Source organism: Parambassis ranga, chromosome 4 (assembly GCF_900634625.1).
Source record: "Parambassis ranga chromosome 4, fParRan2.1, whole genome shotgun sequence".
In the NCBI taxonomy this organism is placed as follows: domain Eukaryota; kingdom Metazoa; phylum Chordata; class Actinopteri; family Ambassidae; genus Parambassis; species Parambassis ranga.
Genome location: NC_041025.1, coordinates 8,165,115 through 8,184,652, shown reverse-complemented (window position 1 = coordinate 8,184,652; position 19,538 = coordinate 8,165,115). Strand labels below are relative to the sequence as shown.

Sequence of the window (19,538 nt, the reverse complement as noted above, 5' to 3'; positions counted from 1 at the left end):
AATTACATGAAAATGAATCAAAATGGCAGCTGAGGAGGTAAAGCGTCAATAATCTACATTAATGCCTTGCTACCACAAGGACACTATTTGCTTACTTAAAGGAGCAATCCAGGTTCAGGTTAGGCCTCACTCTCAGAATTTCAGGTGCCAACATGTCTTAGCTAAGAATCAATTACAAGATTTTTTCCTTAGAGAGCTGGTCTGTGCATTCATAAATTCAGCAAACATTTCTTTATTCTACAGTGATAACTCTCTAATCCTTCCATCCCTGCAGTGTGAATTGTTTAGTTGTATTTTTCACTCCGCATCCCTCTAGGGCCGCCTGCAGACATCTGCAGCAGAGCTCCCCTGTGACTCCCATCATGGGATTACAGAGCTGTTTGGAGCGGCCACATTTGATTTAAAGCCTCTGTCACACAGGCAGAATGCACTGGTAGCATGTGCAAGCAGGAGCAATGCCACGCTTCAGCACGAAAAAGCTGCTGAGGGAGAGTGAATTAAATGAGCCTGCCTCTCTCTCTATCTGTTGGCCTATTGCTCGTAAGAAGTACGAGGGATAATTACTTATGAGTGGGCTGCTGTTATTGATGGGGTAGGGATGGAGAGAAGGGTTACTATGCTGTTTTAAAGGGCTTTATCTAACCACATAAATAACCTTTTTTATCTTTGTCAAGAAAACCCCACGAGTCCTTATATAGCATGACTGAACTGCATCCAAAGCATCGTATTACTGAAGCTTTAGATTCAGTGTTTGTCAATTACATTACATGCTGAGAATCAGGGTTTTGTATTATCAGTCTTTCATATGAAGAAACCCTTCTCCTCACAGTAATGGTCTTTATCTAATTCCAGCTTTCTCCATTTAGCTTGGTGGTCATTTAAGTGCATTTGTGTATGCTAACAAAAACATTACAAATCACAAGTCATTCATTTGATGTCTTTGTAAAAGACAGTGATGAGAGCAGCAGTAGACCATTTACTGAGCCGCCCACACAGAGCGTGTGCACAGCAGCCTCAATCAGCAGAAAAGAAACAAAGAGGATCACAGAGTGTAAGCAGGGAAGGGATGAAATTCTGGCAATTTGGGGACCCAGGATCAGACAGAATGCAGAATGGAAGAGACTTGTCTTGTTTTTCAGCTTAAAGTGAAAAAGAAAAGCTGTGAGATAGGCAGCTGTGTGTGTGTTCACAACAGTGAGCGACAAGAGCTGCTGTTGAAGTTTACATTAGCTTATGCTGTGTGTCGGTACATCCTCAGCCTCTGCTAATGATCTGTGCTGTCGGGTTTCTAGCACAGAGAGCATACTGTGGTTTCACACTTATACTGCTGTTCAATAATTTATGCAACATGGTTATAGAACAGACAATATTCAGCTTTACACCACATGCCACTGAAGGTCCTCAAAGTTCCCAAAAGTTCAGTTCAATCAGACTTCTGCTCAGCTGTGGTCTGTAGCTTATGGTAAAAATATATTATAATAGTATATTCTCTGCTGTAAAATGTAAATATATTGCATATGATGATCTCTTATCGTGCATTGCTTCACTGGACCTGTGAAGGGTTTAGAATTGCTGTTTATTATATAGTGATTAGATAGTAACATCAGCAAATATTTAGGACATTAGGAAAAGGAAACAATTACAAAATGTGGACAGTAAAGTAATTATTTACTGATTGATTCTATTAATTGCTTATCTGTGATTAATCAATCAATGCATTCAGATATTTGATGGATAAACCAGTGGAAAATGTCCTGATAATATTCCTGCTTCCAGCCTAACAGCTCAAATATTCATGAATTAATTGTTGCTGCTTTAAAGTATATATAATAGGATTCTGTGTTCGGTTGATAACCTTTTGTGTTTGTGGGCTTCCTGTTTCAACATTAATCAGATGCTTCACGAGCTCGACAGAAAACCAGAAAAACAGAGGCCAACAAATACATACAGTGGTTGAGTGTCCATATTCTGGTAGAACATCATGTTTGGTAAACAAACAGAAAACAAAACAAATATGATGCTGCTTCAAAGTCAATATGTGTTCATAAATTAATTCAGAGATGGAGGCAGCCCACTCTATCAGTCAGCTAGAACTCAGTAAAACAGCAACAATAAAGCAGCTTGGCTGATGTGACTGTAGTTCAGGACACTGCTCTCTCTTGGCATCACTGGCATGTTTACTATTGAATTCACTGGACAACCACATATTTTATGGACAGTGTGTTCTTCTTTAAAGTCATAGCTTTGAGAAGATTTAAAGTTATACAACGTTTTGATGAACTGCTTATTGATCTGTTCTTGTCCCTCCCTTACGACATACACACACCAAAATGTTGGCCTTGTTCTGCTATTATCTTAAATAAATAAATATTTGGCTGCCAGACGTATATTTTACCAGTGACAGAGGTGTAGAAATAGAAAGTATGACAGACTTTGTTTACTGTGGCAATGAGAACAGAATACATGCCACATATTATATTTGTTTGTCAGGTGTTGTGTTTGTTTTTTATACAAATTTAGTATGAATTTGACAGAACACATTTATAGATTGCAAACCCCATCCATGCTTATTTGCTTTTATATGACTCTTATTGTTGGTCTTACTCTGAGTGCACACCTGTTCTGATTTGTGCACAGCTGCTGCAAATAATTCTCAGTTTTCTTCTTTTATAACACAACTTTTGTAAAAAGAACCAGTCCTCCTCAGTGTGTGAGACCTCAGCAGCAGTGTGGGCCATCAAACAGACATTTGTTTGAGTCCTTAAGGCAAAAAATAATGGAAGGTTCAATGACCCTATGTGCTTTTATGCTCAATTATCTGCCATATGTGAGGATTCATCTAAGTGCTACAAGGAAGGCCGGGCTTGTGTGAGTTTCACCTTTCACCTGGAAGACTTCTTCTGTTTTCAACAAATGGTAGCCACAACTGATAAGGACCCCACAGAGATTAATAGCCTCCATTAGCCAGTTAGAACCAAAGAGCCATCTTCTATAGATTCAAGCAAAGCCGAGCAGTTGCTTTTATTTTAACACCTGTTTTAACATTCTGTTTCCTTTACAACAGGCCATGATTCTGTGCCATTTTATTACTTAGATACTGACATCACAGAAAAAGTGAAAACAAAACATGTGGCCTGATATTGGTACTGCATGAAAAGTCAAGCTTGTCTAATGTCACAGCTATTGAGACATTTCACTGTATTCCACACTCATGTAAGTGTGTCCAAATGTTGAGGCAATTCTTAAAATAGACAATGAAGTGTTGTAGTATGAACCAAAATGGTGAGTTATGGGGAGTTCTCCTGCTAAACGCATTGCTATCGATCATAGTTACACCGAGCAGCTGCTTCACTATTTAAGCATGAAAAACTAACAATTAAATAACTACTAAACCCAAAGTTGAGCAACATAATCTTGTATTTTGGCATTTGAAATGTGGCATTTGAAATAAAACAGCTCGTCTTGAATCATCAGATATATAATTATCTCCAAAGGTCAGAGAAGATGGAGAATGATCATTTTTGCTTGTACTTCGTTACAAGTGTATCTTTCTCCTCACTATTTGGCAAGCCTGTCTGCCCAGGAAAAGGGGAAATTTTCAGGAAGAAATAGGGGTCATTTTTAACCCGCATCGCCAAGAGGATAGGAGTGGCTGTGTAGAGCAAGTTAGCTGCCAGCACCAACCAGAAAGCATCATTTGGGATCCGAAATGGAGCTGTGGTACGAGGGTGGAGGGACCCTCCGATGTGGGCCCACTGGCACTGAAAGGAGACAAGAGAGATGTTAGAGTATGTTACCGTAATGATATCAGCGCTGACACGCACTCTACTGTCTGTTCGGTTCTCTGTTCACACCTAATGACAGGACATTTGATGCCTCTGTGTTTCTTTTTCCACTAACTCTCGCTAACAATAATAAAAGTGCTTTGTTTTCCTAGTCATTAGTCCACTGAAACGTACAGAAAAGCTTCTAACATGGGAGATACACCACTGCACACGGAATGTACAGGTGTAGGCTGCCAATTTATAAGAGAGGGAGGGTGCATTCTGCCTCTTCATGTGTGCCACAAAACAAGGCTTTAATCAAGTTCTTCTCCTCATGGTTGCAGTTTTGCTGCTAGATCAATAAGGAGAGAAAGCACCATGGGCTTGTTTATTACAGAGAATATGCTTCGAAGCATAAATGTGGACCAGCTCATTATAAACAGCATGCAGGCTCACAACAAGGAGTTAATTGCAGTGACACTTGTCAGACCTCCTTTTAGTTAAACTGCTGATGAAAAACTTTAATCAATCAGTGGCAGCAATTATCGCAGTAACTTAATGCGACGCAACAAACCGTCAATGCAACCCACTTCAGTATGCAACAGCTGTAGCCCAGGCTATGTATTCTGACCAAGTTTCACTTATTGACTGTTTGTCTTTGCGGTCTTACCTGGATCATGGCTCCAGCGAAGAACATCGTCCAGTCTGACATCCATGTGCACCCGGGTTTGAGGAGGCCGTAAACAAAAGCACCCATAAGGGGCAGTCCATAAAAGAACAAGTGCAGCATCTAAAAGAAATAATACACACATTAATATTCATTTTACTCCCTGCAAACAGTAATATAGTGTGTGTTCCACTGAGTGTTGCTGTGGATTTAGTCAGAAGTGCCTCGTGGAGAGGAATGGACTCTCCATCACTGTCAGTCGATGTTGTTGAGCCCTGACCAACACTCCAGCAGACAATTAATACAGTACATCCTCATTCTCCTCTGGCCCACACTGCACTTCACCTACTCACAGAGAATACAGAAGAGGACTGCTTAAGGCTCAACATAACAAAACACACTCCCTTACATCGAAGTGGCTCTACCCAGTGGAGGGAGAAAATAACTCAGGTTTTCCAGTGTCTGCAAAAGAATGCGTGTATCAAAAATATTGTTTTTTATTCTTATTGAGATGATGAATCTTTTATTATCACTTTCAAAAACTACACACCCAGCACTGCACAGAAGTAAATGTGTATATCTGCCGACAAATGCTGCAGCTCAACCAAGGAGAACAGCATCGATGTTTACATGCAGTAAGACGACTCACATCAAAACAGTCTAGATGGAAATAATCAAAGTCACTGTATTTCTAAATTGTTCCTAAATGCAGCACTGCAGTACTTTGCGGCTTCCCAGCTCTGCACATTTTGCAGCCTCAGCACAAATGGCTACTTCCACACAAGGGTCATTACTGAGACTGTCCTGACCTTCAACTTAAAATATTTGGTGCATGAAAGCCAGTTTCCTTCAAATTATAGAGTGAACGGTTTCTATTCATTCTCGGTCTGAGGTCCAGATGAATTCTAATGAGTTCGGCCTGAAAGCCAATCATATATGCCCTTCAGTCTTTTGTTAAAACACCCTTTTTAGTGCCGTCACATGTCATCATCATCAATGAATGAAAAGGGTGGAAAGTACAGAGACATAACGGTGCGCAACAAACCAAACTTCATTCCTTTGCACACACATACAACCAACACACAAACAGACTTGCAAATAACACTAACCAAGACATACTTAGACATGCAGCACACACTCTCTGTACCCGCCCAGTGTGATGCTGATGGGGGGGCTTTGGGCGAGGGATTAGCTTATCAAGTTCTCAGCATGTGGTGCGTCCAACTGATCAATGACTTGTGATTGTGCCTGGACTGCAGCCCTGACAAGGTCTTTGGATAACCTATTGACAAAGCTGTGTGTGCCGAACAAAACACAACAAAACCAACAGCTGTAGAGGGTCAGGAAGAGAAAATGAAAGAAAAGCAGACCGGCTGCCAGTCACTGTGATAATCTGTTATCCACCTTAGGCCAATGAAAGGGAGAAACAAAAGTCTGCTGCACCTCTCAGCCCATGCTCATTGCTGTAATGAGGAAAAATGGCTCAAAGAGTGGTGGAGATAAGGGCAAGCTTCCAGCACACTTACAGTGATATCAATGAAAGTCATTATGTGGCTTGTTATGTAAAACAGGCAGGAGGGGAGCCTTTCAGGTGCTACAGCAGCAGCAGCACATACAGACCCACCATGACTCTGGGGTAGCCTACAGGATCCTTCAGGTACGGCTCATAGTGCTTCAAGTATGTAGAACATGCTTCAAGTGGAGAGTCCAGAGCCACCTGGAGAGTGGACAAAATAACAGGAACACCATACAGTATAATACAGATCAACATCACCAATATGAAAATGATGTTAGATTTTTACAGTATAAACATCCATATACTTCCTTATGTAACATAACAAGGGACATCAGGAGGGAGCATTGCAGAAACATGCATCCTGTATGATATTAAAACATCCGGCCTGTCTTGACTGAGCTCTGTTCACACTCACCAGTCCTCTGAGTATGGTGAAGGCCATGGAAGCTAACAGGAGCACCACCAGAACGATGTCAAAGGGACGCCAGATCAGGCTCATGCTCTGAGCCTGCTGGGCCTGTGTGGAAATGTACAACGCAGAGCCATTAACAGAGCTGATTTGTCAAGGTCACGGTGGCATTGCATACTTTCACAGTAGGAGCAGAGTGAGCCGATGTATGAAGGGGCTTTCTATGTGTCGGTGTGTTGGTTGTTCTTAAATGTGAAATACTAACTTATTTTGGGGCACTTAAGTTGCCATAGAAACCATCCTAATAAAAGTTGATTCTTGACAAATGTTTAACATTTGACATTTTCTTGGGAGCCATTTTAGCAATGCTCTCAGTCAATGATATCAGGTTTATTCTACTTGCTATTCAGGATTATTTGAATCCTGAACATCTCTGGCTAGACTGAACCTAAAAGGGTTAAACCAAAACAATAAGCTAAAAAAACACCAGAGGGCGCAGTAAAGCAGCAGGGAATTACATATTGATGTTACATTACATGTTGATTCTTAATTCTGAATTTTTTGGTTATTACTAGTAACTTATGGTATATCATACAGCCATGTAATCTGTTGTTTGTATATAAATATACAGCTGCTTTTAATCAAAGATATGAGTCAGCCCAAGTTGGCTAAATGTGTGTGGGTGACATCATGCTCATCACACACATGCAGATATAGTCATCCATAAGTATTTTAGCATTTTAAAAAGAATGAGGTATCTCTAATTGGAAAAGTCTCATATAATCACATCACACACTTCTCCTGTCAACTCACCCTCTTCTCACCCTCCATTCATTTGGGCTCGAATGTGAATTACAAAGATTAAATGCATTCAGAAAACAGAACATCTCCAAACCTCTGCATTTATATAAAGGTTTCAGCGTTCAATTGTTGGGCTTACATTGTATCCACCGATGAGCGGTCTGTCCTTGGGCCTGGTGAAAAGGGTGATGGCTCCCCACACAGGCACCAAAAGAAAGAGGAAATTTATCCAGAAGGCTGGGCGAATCTCTGACCCATATTTACCTGGCAGACAAGAATGGACACTTTCATCAGCTTGTCCTCAAACATTTGTGTAAACACTTCTGTGTAACTCTGTAATTACGTCCTATTAAAACCTCTGGAAGATACCTGAGACAAAAGCTTACAGTACAGTATGTCTATGATTACACAACACAGGGAACAACACATTGCCTGCAGACAGGTTTGATCCTGTGACACTTCTATATGCAGTTTGAAATGCCGACAACAGATGCTTTAAGTCTGTTTTTTGGGGGGCTTTGTTCTGTGGGTTGTGACGGCAGGAGAGGCACGTGGGTTTTGTTGGCAGGCTCAACTGTGACACTGATGCTACACGGCGGGGCAGATGTTCACTTGATTAAAGCTCGTCAGCAAGGGACTGGTGAAAGGGGGATTAAAGATGAGACTCACCTGCCACTATTCCAGCAATAAACACACTCATGTTGGCACACAAAGAGCCGGCCCAGAACAAGCCCAGAGTGCGGTATGCTTTCCTATGAGAGACACAAAAATACAAGAGCAAATATTGTAACGATATCAGTCAGGTGATAAACAGATGACATTTGAGAACGTATATATATATATATATTCCACACATAATAAAAAGAAGCAGAATTTCTCCAGTGGTGAAAGGCTGATACTGTTTTAAAGAGGATTAAATTTCCATGATAGCACCCTCCCTAAGGCAGTCCTCCTGCTGAACTCCTGAACTCACTGACTGCACTTTATGACTAACTCACTCTAAGGAGGGCTCTTTTCACTAAAAAAAGAATTTTTATTCAAGCCATTATGTGGATTTTATGGGACAAATGCATCCCATGAATCTCGGAGGAGAAAGAATTTCTTTGAGAAAACTAGAATTCAGAAAAAATAATGGGCTTAAGGCATGCCATGTAAAAAAATTAACCTTTGTGCTGAAATATAGCTGCATCATAGATGTAGATCTCTGTGTTTTCCTGAGATAAATGAGCATGACATGAAGTGACTTTACCGTCACCCACCTGTCTGTTATCCTGCTGATCATCACCAGGTACAAGATGAAGTGTGCTATTCCATCCCAGTAACACATCATGATGGCGTATGCTGTCCCCAGGTAAGGCTCTCCCTGAACAGACATTATGTGAACAAAAGGTCATGATAGACATTTACCTTGTTTAGCATGTTTGGCCAAAGTATAGGAACAATCTTATTTCTTAAGCTAAATTCAAAGACAAAAACAAGAAACCTACCGTCTTCTGGTAGAAATCCATGAAGCCAGATATAATGCCGTCATATTCTAAGGCACTCGTCAGGTCAATGATACAAGTAAAAGAAAATTCAGCAAAAACTGTAAAAGCAAAAAAGAAAACATTAACGTCTATAAAGGGCAAACTTACACTGTAGCATATCTCCAAAAGCCAGAAAACCGACTTAAGTCTTAAGCAGTGAGGTAGATTGCGGGCATGCAAGAGCCAGGAGCCTTTTAGGCCATCAGAAAGCATGCTGTCATGCTGCTTACACTGTTACAGTCCATTTTATAAAAGGTTCTACTGAGGGACAAAAATATATACCTGAGGGTGCCACAGACCTAAATATACACCAGTAATTGTATTTCCAGCCATTATGAGAAATGTAAGTGACACACTGTGTGCTGTCATCACTATGGAAGGGAAGTAGTGTTTAAAAAAATTACACAATTGCTGATACTTTGCATTTTGAGATTTTATATATAAAACAAATGATCAGCCAACAGTTTATCCAAAAACACGAGTACTTCTCTATGAATTTTGTGAGCTAAAACAAGCCTAGATGTCTGTATCGATCTTGAGTTCAAAGGGGTTGGCTATAAACACCATTACAATGATTTAGTAAGTGGTTTGCAGTGTGCTATGATAGAAAATCAGTCTCTCATAACATGGGTGTCTCTGTGCAGATACTATGGCTTAAACTGTTGTATCACATCCTTCCTATCTGTCCTTCACACAGCACACACACACACACTTTGTCTCTTCTGTGTATCTCTGTAATCCTCGGGACCACCAGGTTTATTTCTGACATCTAACAGGTGAGATAGCAGGAGGATTATGGCTCTCTATCATTGAAAAGATCCTGCTGCAGCTTTGCCCTTATTGTTGAGGTTCTTCTACACAATATGAACATTGCCTTGAGCAGCGAGTGTTGTTATATCAGCTCATTTCTGTCCCACTAGCGTTGCTCCTGGCATCAGCTGCAGGGATCTGTTTACAAGGCAAACCCTCAGCTAGAAATGGAGCATAGTTTGACCAATAGCTGTGAACACTACCAAGGTGCACGATGACCTGAGCTATTGCAGAAAGGCTTAATTTCAGTGTGAAAGGTGCAAATGACCAAACTCAATACAGACGTCTTTTACTTATTCAGAGTGAGATTGGAGTGGAGGCTAATGTTATTATATGGGAGCAATGACTGTGGAGTGTATTTTAGTTCTGTATTAGCCTTTTTAAATAGCTTCAAGGTCAATCAGGGACTCTGTCTCATAAGAATACCTAAAGGTTAAGTAAGTGAAAGTGCCATGAAGGTCCTCAGTCTGCAGAGGGTTTGAGTCGGTCATGCCTCACCAAAGTCTGGTTAAGCTTCACTCTGAGCCTGATCAGTCTAAGCAGCTTTCCACATCACACTGAAAACAATTCATGTTTTCACCCCCACACAGTGAGTAGTGGCGGAACGTTCTAGAAATCCTTACGTGGAAGCTGGACTCAGCTCCAAAACAATGCATAGTAGTCACTAATCTCTCCCAGTCTGTATGTGGAAATATGTTGTATGTCGCATGTTGGGAAATGCACATAGCTGCACTGATTACCAAAGAATAAGAGGTCCTTTGGTGGATTGCCTCGAGTGATGAGGAAGTAGAAGAGAAACACAACCACCAACACTGCAACGCCAATCTCCAGGATCACATAGGGCCTGTGGAAACAGAGGAAAACAACACATCTCACTGCTGACACTTTTTAGATAACAATCTCTCTCTGATTTTCTGCTTCATTCTCTTTACTAATTAGCTTCCCCTGTGGAAGTGGTGTCAGTCTTCTCTGCTGCGCTAAATAAGTAAATGATGATAAATGCTAAGAGAAAAAGATTGCAGAAAGAAACAGACAGAGTTAGCACTGGTTAAGATATAATGAAAAACTGCGCAGATTCATTGAGAGTTGATAGACATGCTGCATGCACAAAGACAGTGCTGGTGTGGAGGTTTGTGTGCCAGGAGATCCCTGGTGAGGTGGCTGTGTCACTTTAAATTTAATGATCTCCAAAGTACTGCTTTATATGTAATACCTTTACAAATATTTACAAGCTTTTTTATGTTTTTATAATTTACCTAGGCTAATAATTAGCTCACAGCTAATATAAAGTTATATCTGTATATCTTTAGCATACACTACAACTTTTCTTTTTTAAATGTAACAGCTGCTACATTACATCTCACCTCACAGCACAGTGATGGTAAACCCACTAGTGGCTTAAAAGCACAGCTTTACAGAGCATTAATCAATCATAGCCAGAGGTGTGGGAAGCAGCAAGCTCAGGCCATGTTAGTTCAGCAGTGTCCTCCATGTTTACTGGTCAAAGGTTCCACTGCCTTGCAGTTGAAAAGATTAATGTGCTCAAGATATCTCCTAGTAAACAACATTACATCCTCGGAAAACTCACAGTGTGTGCTCACAGAAGGAAAACAAATGCTGCAAGAGCAAAGGCAAGCTCCCCTGCTACCTCTCCAATGCAACAGTACAGGAAGATTTATGCACATAATACTGTTTGTTTGCAGTAGAAGAGAACAAGGCATATTGTATGTCAAGAGCAATTTATCAAACTCTTCTGTGCAGCCAATATTGATTGTCAATGTCCATGCACTTAAAAAAAAAGAGCCAGCAGAAATATTCATAAAGAAGGAATGCCGAAGTTGGTGGTAGAAAGTGCAAGGGAGGACAGGAGCATGTGTACAACCTTCAGCTGTTGACAATATTATGAAGGCAGTATCCTAATAATCAGGCAAAAGCCTTGGATAAGAAGTTATTAGAAAAGTAATTATCTCTGACCTTAAATCATCTTCAATTCTGTTCACATTGCCTCATTTTTGTTTAGTATTAAATAAAAGAGTTTGCACAGGTGGTAAATAAAATGGATCTTATTTGCAATAAAATGGTCAAGGATTTAAAAAGTAGAAATGAACCTTGATTTTAAGCTTATAGAGTCCTCTAGTGGTCTGCTACTGAGATACCACCTGTGCCGTTATTTTTACATCTGTGATTATTTTGACATTTTAGTGTATTACTGTGTTTTTGTGTGGCTAACAATTTTCTAAATTTAGCATGTATAATACATCTGTGTAAAATGCCTTTCTGTAATTTATTGCCACAATATTTAATTACTAAAAGTTACATGAAAAAAATTAGAAATGTTTTCACTTACTCTTGAAGCTCAGGAATAGTGTTCATGGCATAGAGAACGCCAAGAGCAGAAAAAGAAAATAAAAAGACTAAAGTCTCCATTTCTTCAGAAGCTGTTCAGCTCCCTCACAGCAGAACCTACAGCAAAGCTGGACAAATATTGCAGTTAAATGCCAGTATTACTCTGTTCCATGCATACACCTATATCAGATTATAACACTGGTATATCATGGCGTACAATAAGGTAAAATTACATGATATAAATGTGAAAAATGGTCCTAAATTGTGAAGAGAAAGGAAAAGAAGGCGAGCAGAGCTTACCGTCTGGCTACCCTTTGGGTGGATTAATCAAATTAGAACTGGCCTGAGGAAGGCACGGCCTTTACTGGGGAAAATAATGAAGCGGTAACAAAGAAGCTTTTGCGTGGAAACTTGTGTAAGTTGGTTTCGTCAGAGATTTACATAAGTCGTATTACAGACCAGGCCTACATTCCATTTTAAGTTACGCTGATTCCCGTGTGGTGCAATTAATGTGGCCTTTTATTAAATGTGTGGAGTGTTAGCTGTATAAGGACAAATAGTAACAATGCTAAGCAAGTTGTATTGTATAAATCCTGGCAATATTTCAGGTAGGAGTTTCTATCCCAGCTGTCATTAGGCCAGAGGAGGAGAGGTCACCAGTCTTTGGAAGGGCCAACACAGAGAAACAAACAACTAGTCACACTCACACCAATGATCAAAACAGTCCCTAATTAAGATGCAAGCGTGTCTGGCTGCATGTTGCAGCAGACTAATGCTAACCACTGATCATTTATTGGTTTCATTCCAATAAATGTTGATGATCCAACAGCTCAGAAGAAAAAAAGAGAAACAACAGCTCCCCGTCCAGAACTTTATCTCCTCTTATTAAATATCTGACTGACAGCCTATGATTTATCTATCCTGTCTTATAATTTACTGTATGTACGGTAGGTAATGTAGGATTTTGACTTGTAATAGGGTACATTTTACATTACTGTATGGGTATTTGAATTCAAAAATATCAATACTTAAACCACTTGAAACTTGCTTTCAATCTACTTGGAGCCTTATTGTTGTAGCATAAAATGATAAATCTAGTAGGAAATGTTTCAGATGGTGAAAACTAACATTTTTTGAGGTAATGTTTCTCATTGTGTCTGTGTGCTTTACCTAACCTGTTCCTGAAGAAAAACACTTAAGGTTTTTCGGGTCACTTTAGATCTAGCTTACATCAAACTGTTTGCAGAAACAATCCACTGGGGGGCGCCATATGTCAAACAAATGACCCCACTGTGTGATCACAAAGCTACAGAATTAGTTATTTAAAAAAAAAATCTATTTTATTTTTTTTAAATAAGTCATCTAATATCAGAACTACTTTCAACTACCTGCTGGTGTTGTGTTAATGAATAGAAGCTGCTGATGATAATGCATTAGAGGTGTGACTAAAACATGCTAGGATGCATTTATCATCAGCCACCACCTCGCTGACATATGACAACAATATCTAATTTAAACACAAACAAATGCACAAACATGCACACACACCACTCTTCGCTTCCCGTCGCCCTCCTTTGTTGGGAAAAGGGGGACTGTTGTACCAGGAAGGCAGTGGCAGTGCGGATTTGCTGGAAACAACTGGAGCTCTTCCAGCTCTGCCGTTCGATAAGATAGAATGAATAGATGGATGCCAAAATAAGATAGTGACCTGCAGGAGGAAGACGAGCATGTTCTTCACATCAGACATCAGAAATGAAACAGATTTTTACACAGTCAGTCTGTGCAGGAAAGTGGTCAGACGGATTAATTAAAGAATGTAATATACCTCCAAAATACACAGAGGATGCATTGTATATGCTTTACATTGGTGCATTTTTTTAATTGTTTATACCTTCTATATTTGATTAGCCTTTTATACACTTGTCAAGTGTATTTAATTGGTTTGGTGGAAAATTGTATTCATTTCCTGCTGAGTTCTCTCTAGTTTTTACTCAGAAAACACCTTTCTGCATGAGTTATTTATTAGCTGTATTATTATGTATTACTGTAGGGTGTTGTGGCTTTTGCATTGGATTTAACTTGAATGTTTAATATTGTTTAGAATTTTATTTAGAATTTTTATTCTTGCTTTTTTTACCTTATTTTAAATGTCTAACCTGTTTCCGAGTATGCATGGAGCACCTGGAATCCAAGCAATATCCCCCTGCTATTAATAAAGTATTTCTAATTGTGAGTAGTAAAACAATCTGTCCAAATTCTAATCTAATGTCATTATACATTCATTATTCATGATCATTATTCTGATACAAAACACATGCAATAATTTATATGTGCAATAATATATCTGTACCATCTATGCTGGTGTGCAATGTTTGTACATAATTCCTCTTATCTTTTTTATCTTTGGCTTTTTATTTTATTTTTACTGTAGTATATTCTACTTTATAATATTTATTCTGCTGGTACCCGAATTTCCCTGAAGGACCTTCCCAAAGGAATTAATAAAGTATATTCTATTCTATTATTTTACGAAAAACTGCATTGGTTCCACAGAATTCCTGAGCAAAACATTTATCTAGGGTCATTTACAGGTGAAACAACAGCAAATGGAGATTCAATGTCCAACAGAACATTTTACCGTGCTCAATACTATAGATGTCCTTCAAACAACTACTTGAATGAAAATGCCTAATTGATAACACTGAATGTTAGTGTAGAGTTTAATTAACATCTTAATTATTTAGATGCCAGATTACACCAGCCCAATAGTAGCCTATGTTTTAAACCAAGCTGAACCTTAAACTCACGATGGCTGGCTTTGTAACTAAATGAAGCGGTAGCTGCATTTTGTATTTGTCTCGTATAATTCTGAAATCAGCCCGCATGTGTTTTTATTCGGTTATTATTCACCAATTAGTTATTGATTAACTGAGGCGTATCTGTCATTTGTTGTCGTTGTCATTGATCTGTATTGATCCTTTCTAACTTCAGGCATTAGTTCAGGTGTTCCGCACGGCACAGGGCTGAACTATTTCTATCCCGGCTGTTCTCCTCTCGATCAACAAGCGGCACTGCGCGTGACGACAGCGGCGGAAATATTTTTGCGCTATTCAAAATGGCACCGTCTCAATCAGGAAGTGAAGAAAACAACACCGAAGAATAAGTTGGATAAAATTCCTTATATCTATTACTTTGACGCGAGTCTTCGTTTAAAATCACTACGTGAATTCGGGGTTTGGATTGAGAACAGGTAACGCATTGACGGTAAGTGTTATTCGAGGATATTGTGAAAAGGAGAGCGACACATCGGCACTTGCCTTATAACAAGAGGCGTTCTGAGCAGCCTCTCCTAGGCGCGCACGTTTTGTACGACGGGCTACGCCGGTGTTAGAGCTGCTGGCTTGAGTTTAAACGGACATAGGATCCGCTATCGGTATACTTGAGATCGGGAGACGTTAAGATCGATGTAGTAAATACAAGGCGCACAGTCTGAAGTAGATAATGCGCTGCTCTGCCATTAAGAAAGGCCATGAGCTATCCAAGCTAGCTCATTTCTTAGTTATAATCCATTGCGTTGTAATAGCTAAAAAACCAATAACGGCCATCCAAAAATCCCGTGCTAGATTTGCCTTAAGTAGAACAAAGAGGGATGTTTATTAAATGCATCACAGTGCAAGTGTTTTATCACAAAGTCACAAAAATCATCGCTGTTTGGCTCAAGTAAGTAGCGCATACACAGACCGTGCTTAAAACGAGCGTACCCAACGTCGAAGAACGGCTATGCTAACCTAGCCAGCACAATTAGCTACCCAAAGTGTGTCTTTTATTTGTAAAGTAATATGTGATCTTGCTGTGTTTTGTCGCCCATGTTTACTGGCCGTAGATCTTATGTCTGTGAAGGTGAAATGATAGTAAACCAACATTTGTTTGTCAGTGAGCCCGTGTTAGATGTACCTCTTGTCGTTCGCTAAGCTAATAGTTGGAGCTGTAACACTGTACGTAGAGGTTTGGCTGCTTTCCTTTGTGCTTTGCAGGACTAGTTTATCTACTTTGTCCACGGTGGAAGCTACATTTCGGCACAATCCAGTACTGCGTATTAAGTCAAGACGGTCCTTAAAGTATACACTGTGATAAAAATATTTGTATCGGTTGAGGACAAGTATATATATCACGGTGTATTAGCTAAATAAGGTGCAGATGAAGCACTATTGCGTGCTACTATAATCCCAGGCCGGTCATACTTAAACACTTCCTTCGCCTGTGGTAAATTCTTCTCAGTCTGTACATCTCTTGTATTATTATATTCACAAAAAGACAAGAAACACTTAAAGTTGTAACAGTCTTAAATTTAGTCAGTGGTTTGATGGTAGTTTACAGTGTACACTAGAAGTAATTCATGTTTTTTTCACATAGCTATAAAGGGTTTGCCGTCAAAGACATAGCTTTGCTTTAGTTTGGAGCTGTACCACCATCAATAGTAAAAAAAAAGAGAATAAACCAAGGATAAAGGATAGATAAAGGGTAACTATATCACTGGTGTGTGGTTGAATTTTGTAGCTTCTGTAATTTGAGTTTAAGAAGAAGATATGATCTAAAATGTCTGGCAAAAACCAAACATACTGAGATATTTGGTGGTGACTCAGAAAGCTTAAGCAGTGACCAAGAGGAAATGAAAATAGCTCTCTCAAAGCTGTCCCCTCCAGTTCTTTTTCTTTCCTGCAATTTTCACTCTCTAGTTTCCACTGTGTCTGTTGCCTGAAGCAAAGACCAGTCTAAACTGTATGCAAGCCTTGACACAGGAGATTGCCATAGTAGTGGGTAGCTTTTTTCTAATTATGTCATTCCCTCTAGTTGGTGGCTGTGAAATAAACAACATATTAGCTTCCTGTCTCTGATTTAGACAAGTGCCCAGTGATGTGGTCAATGTCCTTGGTGTCATTTGTTGTCAAATCCCTCTTGCAGTGAGATCTGTCTCCCCCCTCCTAGACTTTGGCAGAAACACACAGGCTGTTTGTGTTACATTCTCAACTCTACAGAGTGTTATATCAAAATGATAATGGTTTGTTTTGTTTGGAGGTTTTAATGGAACTAAAATAATAATTTACTGAAAGTGTGAATATTTTGCACAAGAAAAACAACCAGTATAATTCTAGGAAAGTGTGCAAAAAAAGTTTCATGAGCAGTAATAGTAAAAGTAAACAGTGTTCATCTTTGTGCTTAGGCTGCACAACACTTATGTTCTTATTTCCTACTGTGTGAGACAATTGATGGGTACCTGGCCTGCAGGGAAACTGGGGGTCACAACACAGTTGATCTGTTAGTACTGTGTTTAGTGCCTACAGGGACTGTAAGGATGATACACTGAGAACATGAGGGTATTTCACAAAGCAAGATTACCGTGTTGGCGAGAAGACATCACACCACTCCAAAAGTCTCTTTATTTTTTTCAATATTAATCTTATGTCAGTGCATTGTGTAATGCAGTTACCACATTTTGTTTGGTTTTTGAAATTGTTGTAAGCTCAAACAGCTGTGATTCATGGCTCATGCCCCCTGCTGTTTGTGACTTGGCCTCTATTCTCTCTCCCCCCATTGCTGGCTCTTTCCCCCCTCTTCAATTGGTGCCAGTAATAAATCTCATTTATGGCCAATGGGTTGATTAGAGTGAGAGTGAAAAATGTGTAGTGGAGGAGGGGGATCCATGCCTAGGTAATATGTTTGATTCAGTTCCTGCTTTCCCGGAATCTGGCCTTCATTAGATAATAGTTCGTGTAATAAACGGGATAAAGATGTTTGGTCAAAGCAGAGTGAAGAGCAAGTGACAGGAAACAAACATGTCCTTCATGATGGGCTGTTCGAGTCTCCCATATCTTACTAGTATCCAGATCGTGGATAGCTCTGTAAGTGATTACTGAAATGCAAGCTGTGACATGGCTCGATTCCTTTTCTGTGAAAAATTGAGTCAGAATTCTTGAGAAAACCAGCAGTAATTCCCAAAGTAGGGTTCACCTTTAAGAAGAAAATGACTGAATTAATAGTGTCCACACATGGATGACTTACAGCATATGAAAACTGGGCAATGACAAGCCAGTTTTTTGATTCCTGAAAATGACTGAAGTTATTAGCTGAGCTTTTACAATGTTCTGTAGCTTCTCTGCAGGACACTGCTTGCTTCAACAAATGAGTTTACTACTATACTACCTGCCTGTAAGAAGCAAAAGTTGCCAGCCTTGAATTTTTTGTTATATATAGTGTCATTGGACTTTAATGAATTGTTTTCTTTTAAAAACATGTTGCATCCTAAGGCATATGTTTTGGCATGTTGTCAGCTTCAGTAAGCTTTTATCAATTTTATTTGGTTACAGAACTGACACTAAGTTCACCACAGGGTATTTAATTTTAGTTTGTCCAATAAGGAGAGAGAACATGTTGTTAGTCACTGAGATGTGTACTCAGCCTGCACAGTCAGCTTGTTCAGTTTTATGTAAACCCTGGGCCAAATCTTTACCTGCTTAATTCTTACTGCTGTGTATTTGTACTGGTGGTAGCTTGTTTATTTATCTTAACTTACCTTTGTCCTAACAAAAGTGGTTCACTTAAAGTCATTTGACATTGTCCAATTGGATTGAGGTCTGTGTGTGTTTTAAGCAAGGTAACAGATCTTGCCTTGTTTGCAACCTCTCCTTCACAGTTATTGAAACAGCGTTGGAGGTGGGAATTGTGACTAGATTAAATGGACTTGAGCCAAACATTACCACACAGCAGTACTATACTGGAACTGAGATTTATAATGAAAGTGATATGGTTTACTTGCATATCCAGACAAATACAGAATACATGGGAATACATACTTCTGACAAATACACTAGGACTCTAAATATTACCCTTTTATACATGGTCTGGCATTTACTGAACTTATTTATTACATTTAAAACATGTTCTTTGTTCTGCACTTCTGTTGTACAGAATTTGTATTTCATACAAGTTGGATCTTTGCTCATTTGTTTTACATCATATTTACTCCACTCAGAGCACAATATTCTAATTTTAGCTGTGCGTATTGATGTTGTAGTCTCCCAACAGACAATGCTATAATAATAAGGCTAATCTGTACAGTATACAGATGTGGATGATTATTAGAAGCCAATCGATTAACAGACATGAACTTAGCATAGCAAAGTGGCACAGACAGACACTGGCAGGCTCCCTGATGTTGTGCATGTGGTGCAATATTCTCACGCCTGCCAGACAAGTGAGGTCACGGAGTAGCGAAGAGTACTGTCTCTTAAACAGTGTAGGGCACAGTTCACAGAATTCCTATCATTGGTGTTCTACAAGACAGTATATTTCAGTCTCCGGTTCAGTAGTCCAGGCCGTTTTGCTTCCTTGTGCAATGTCATTTACTTGTGAAATGTGGATCTGATAGCTTTTGCCGGTTGTTATGACTGGCACTCTGAATAACCACAGCTGAGAGTGGTGGGTGGGGGTGGAGATTTAAAGGCATGGAACCAGCTGCCTCCAATCAGCAGCAGAATCAGTCTGGAGTTCAGACTGGGTGAGAGGCAACAGCCAATGCCACTGGCTTCTTGTCACAGGAGGGAGGGAGAAATGGATGGATGCAAAAAAAATTAGGACAGGACAACATGTAGTGCGGCACCACAAAATTAATAGAGGAATGTTATGAGTTGTAGTGGTGGAA

General features: G+C 39.6%; 2 protein-coding genes across 4 annotated transcripts in view; one reads left to right on the top strand and one right to left on the bottom strand.

The window, feature by feature from the left end:
* Nucleotides 1–3,455: 3,455 nt before the first annotated feature.
* On the bottom strand, nucleotides 3,456–12,272 carry tm6sf2b (transmembrane 6 superfamily member 2b). Its single transcript, XM_028404337.1, has 11 exons — nucleotides 12,140–12,272; nucleotides 11,841–11,967; nucleotides 10,234–10,337; nucleotides 8,645–8,742; nucleotides 8,417–8,520; nucleotides 7,827–7,909; nucleotides 7,297–7,421; nucleotides 6,363–6,464; nucleotides 6,056–6,148; nucleotides 4,435–4,554; nucleotides 3,456–3,761 (listed from the first exon to the last, which is right to left on the bottom strand). Exons 2-11 carry the CDS (start codon nucleotides 11,918–11,920, stop codon nucleotides 3,516–3,518), a joined length of 1,155 nt encoding a protein of 384 aa, XP_028260138.1. The 5' UTR covers nucleotides 11,921–11,967; nucleotides 12,140–12,272; the 3' UTR covers nucleotides 3,456–3,515.
* Nucleotides 12,273–14,935: 2,663 nt separating this feature from the next.
* sbno2b (strawberry notch homolog 2b) overlaps nucleotides 14,936–19,538 on the top strand; it is a 45,452-nt gene continuing 40,849 nt past the window's right edge. For 2 of the 3 annotated variants that reach the window (XM_028403030.1, XM_028403032.1), the window contains exon 1: nucleotides 14,936–15,103. The gene's annotated coding sequence lies outside the window, so the exon portion shown is untranslated. The remainder of the gene's footprint in view (nucleotides 15,104–19,538) is intronic. The other variant, XM_028403031.1, reaches the window with a different exon arrangement.

Bases quoted from the DNA above. Each gene is read 5' to 3' on its own strand.
- tm6sf2b (XM_028404337.1), bottom strand. From the start codon at position 11,920: ATGGAGACTTTAGTCTTTTTATTTTCTTTTTCTGCTCTTGGCGTTCTC. The intron at 8,521-8,644 runs GTAGGTTTCTTG...ATGTCTGTTCAG, and splicing joins TGGATTTCTACCAGAAGACG to GGAGAGCCTTACCTGGGGAC. The intron at 4,555-6,055 runs GTGGGTCTGTAT...TATTTCTTTTAG, and splicing joins TAGGCTACCCCAGAGTCATG to ATGCTGCACTTGTTCTTTTA.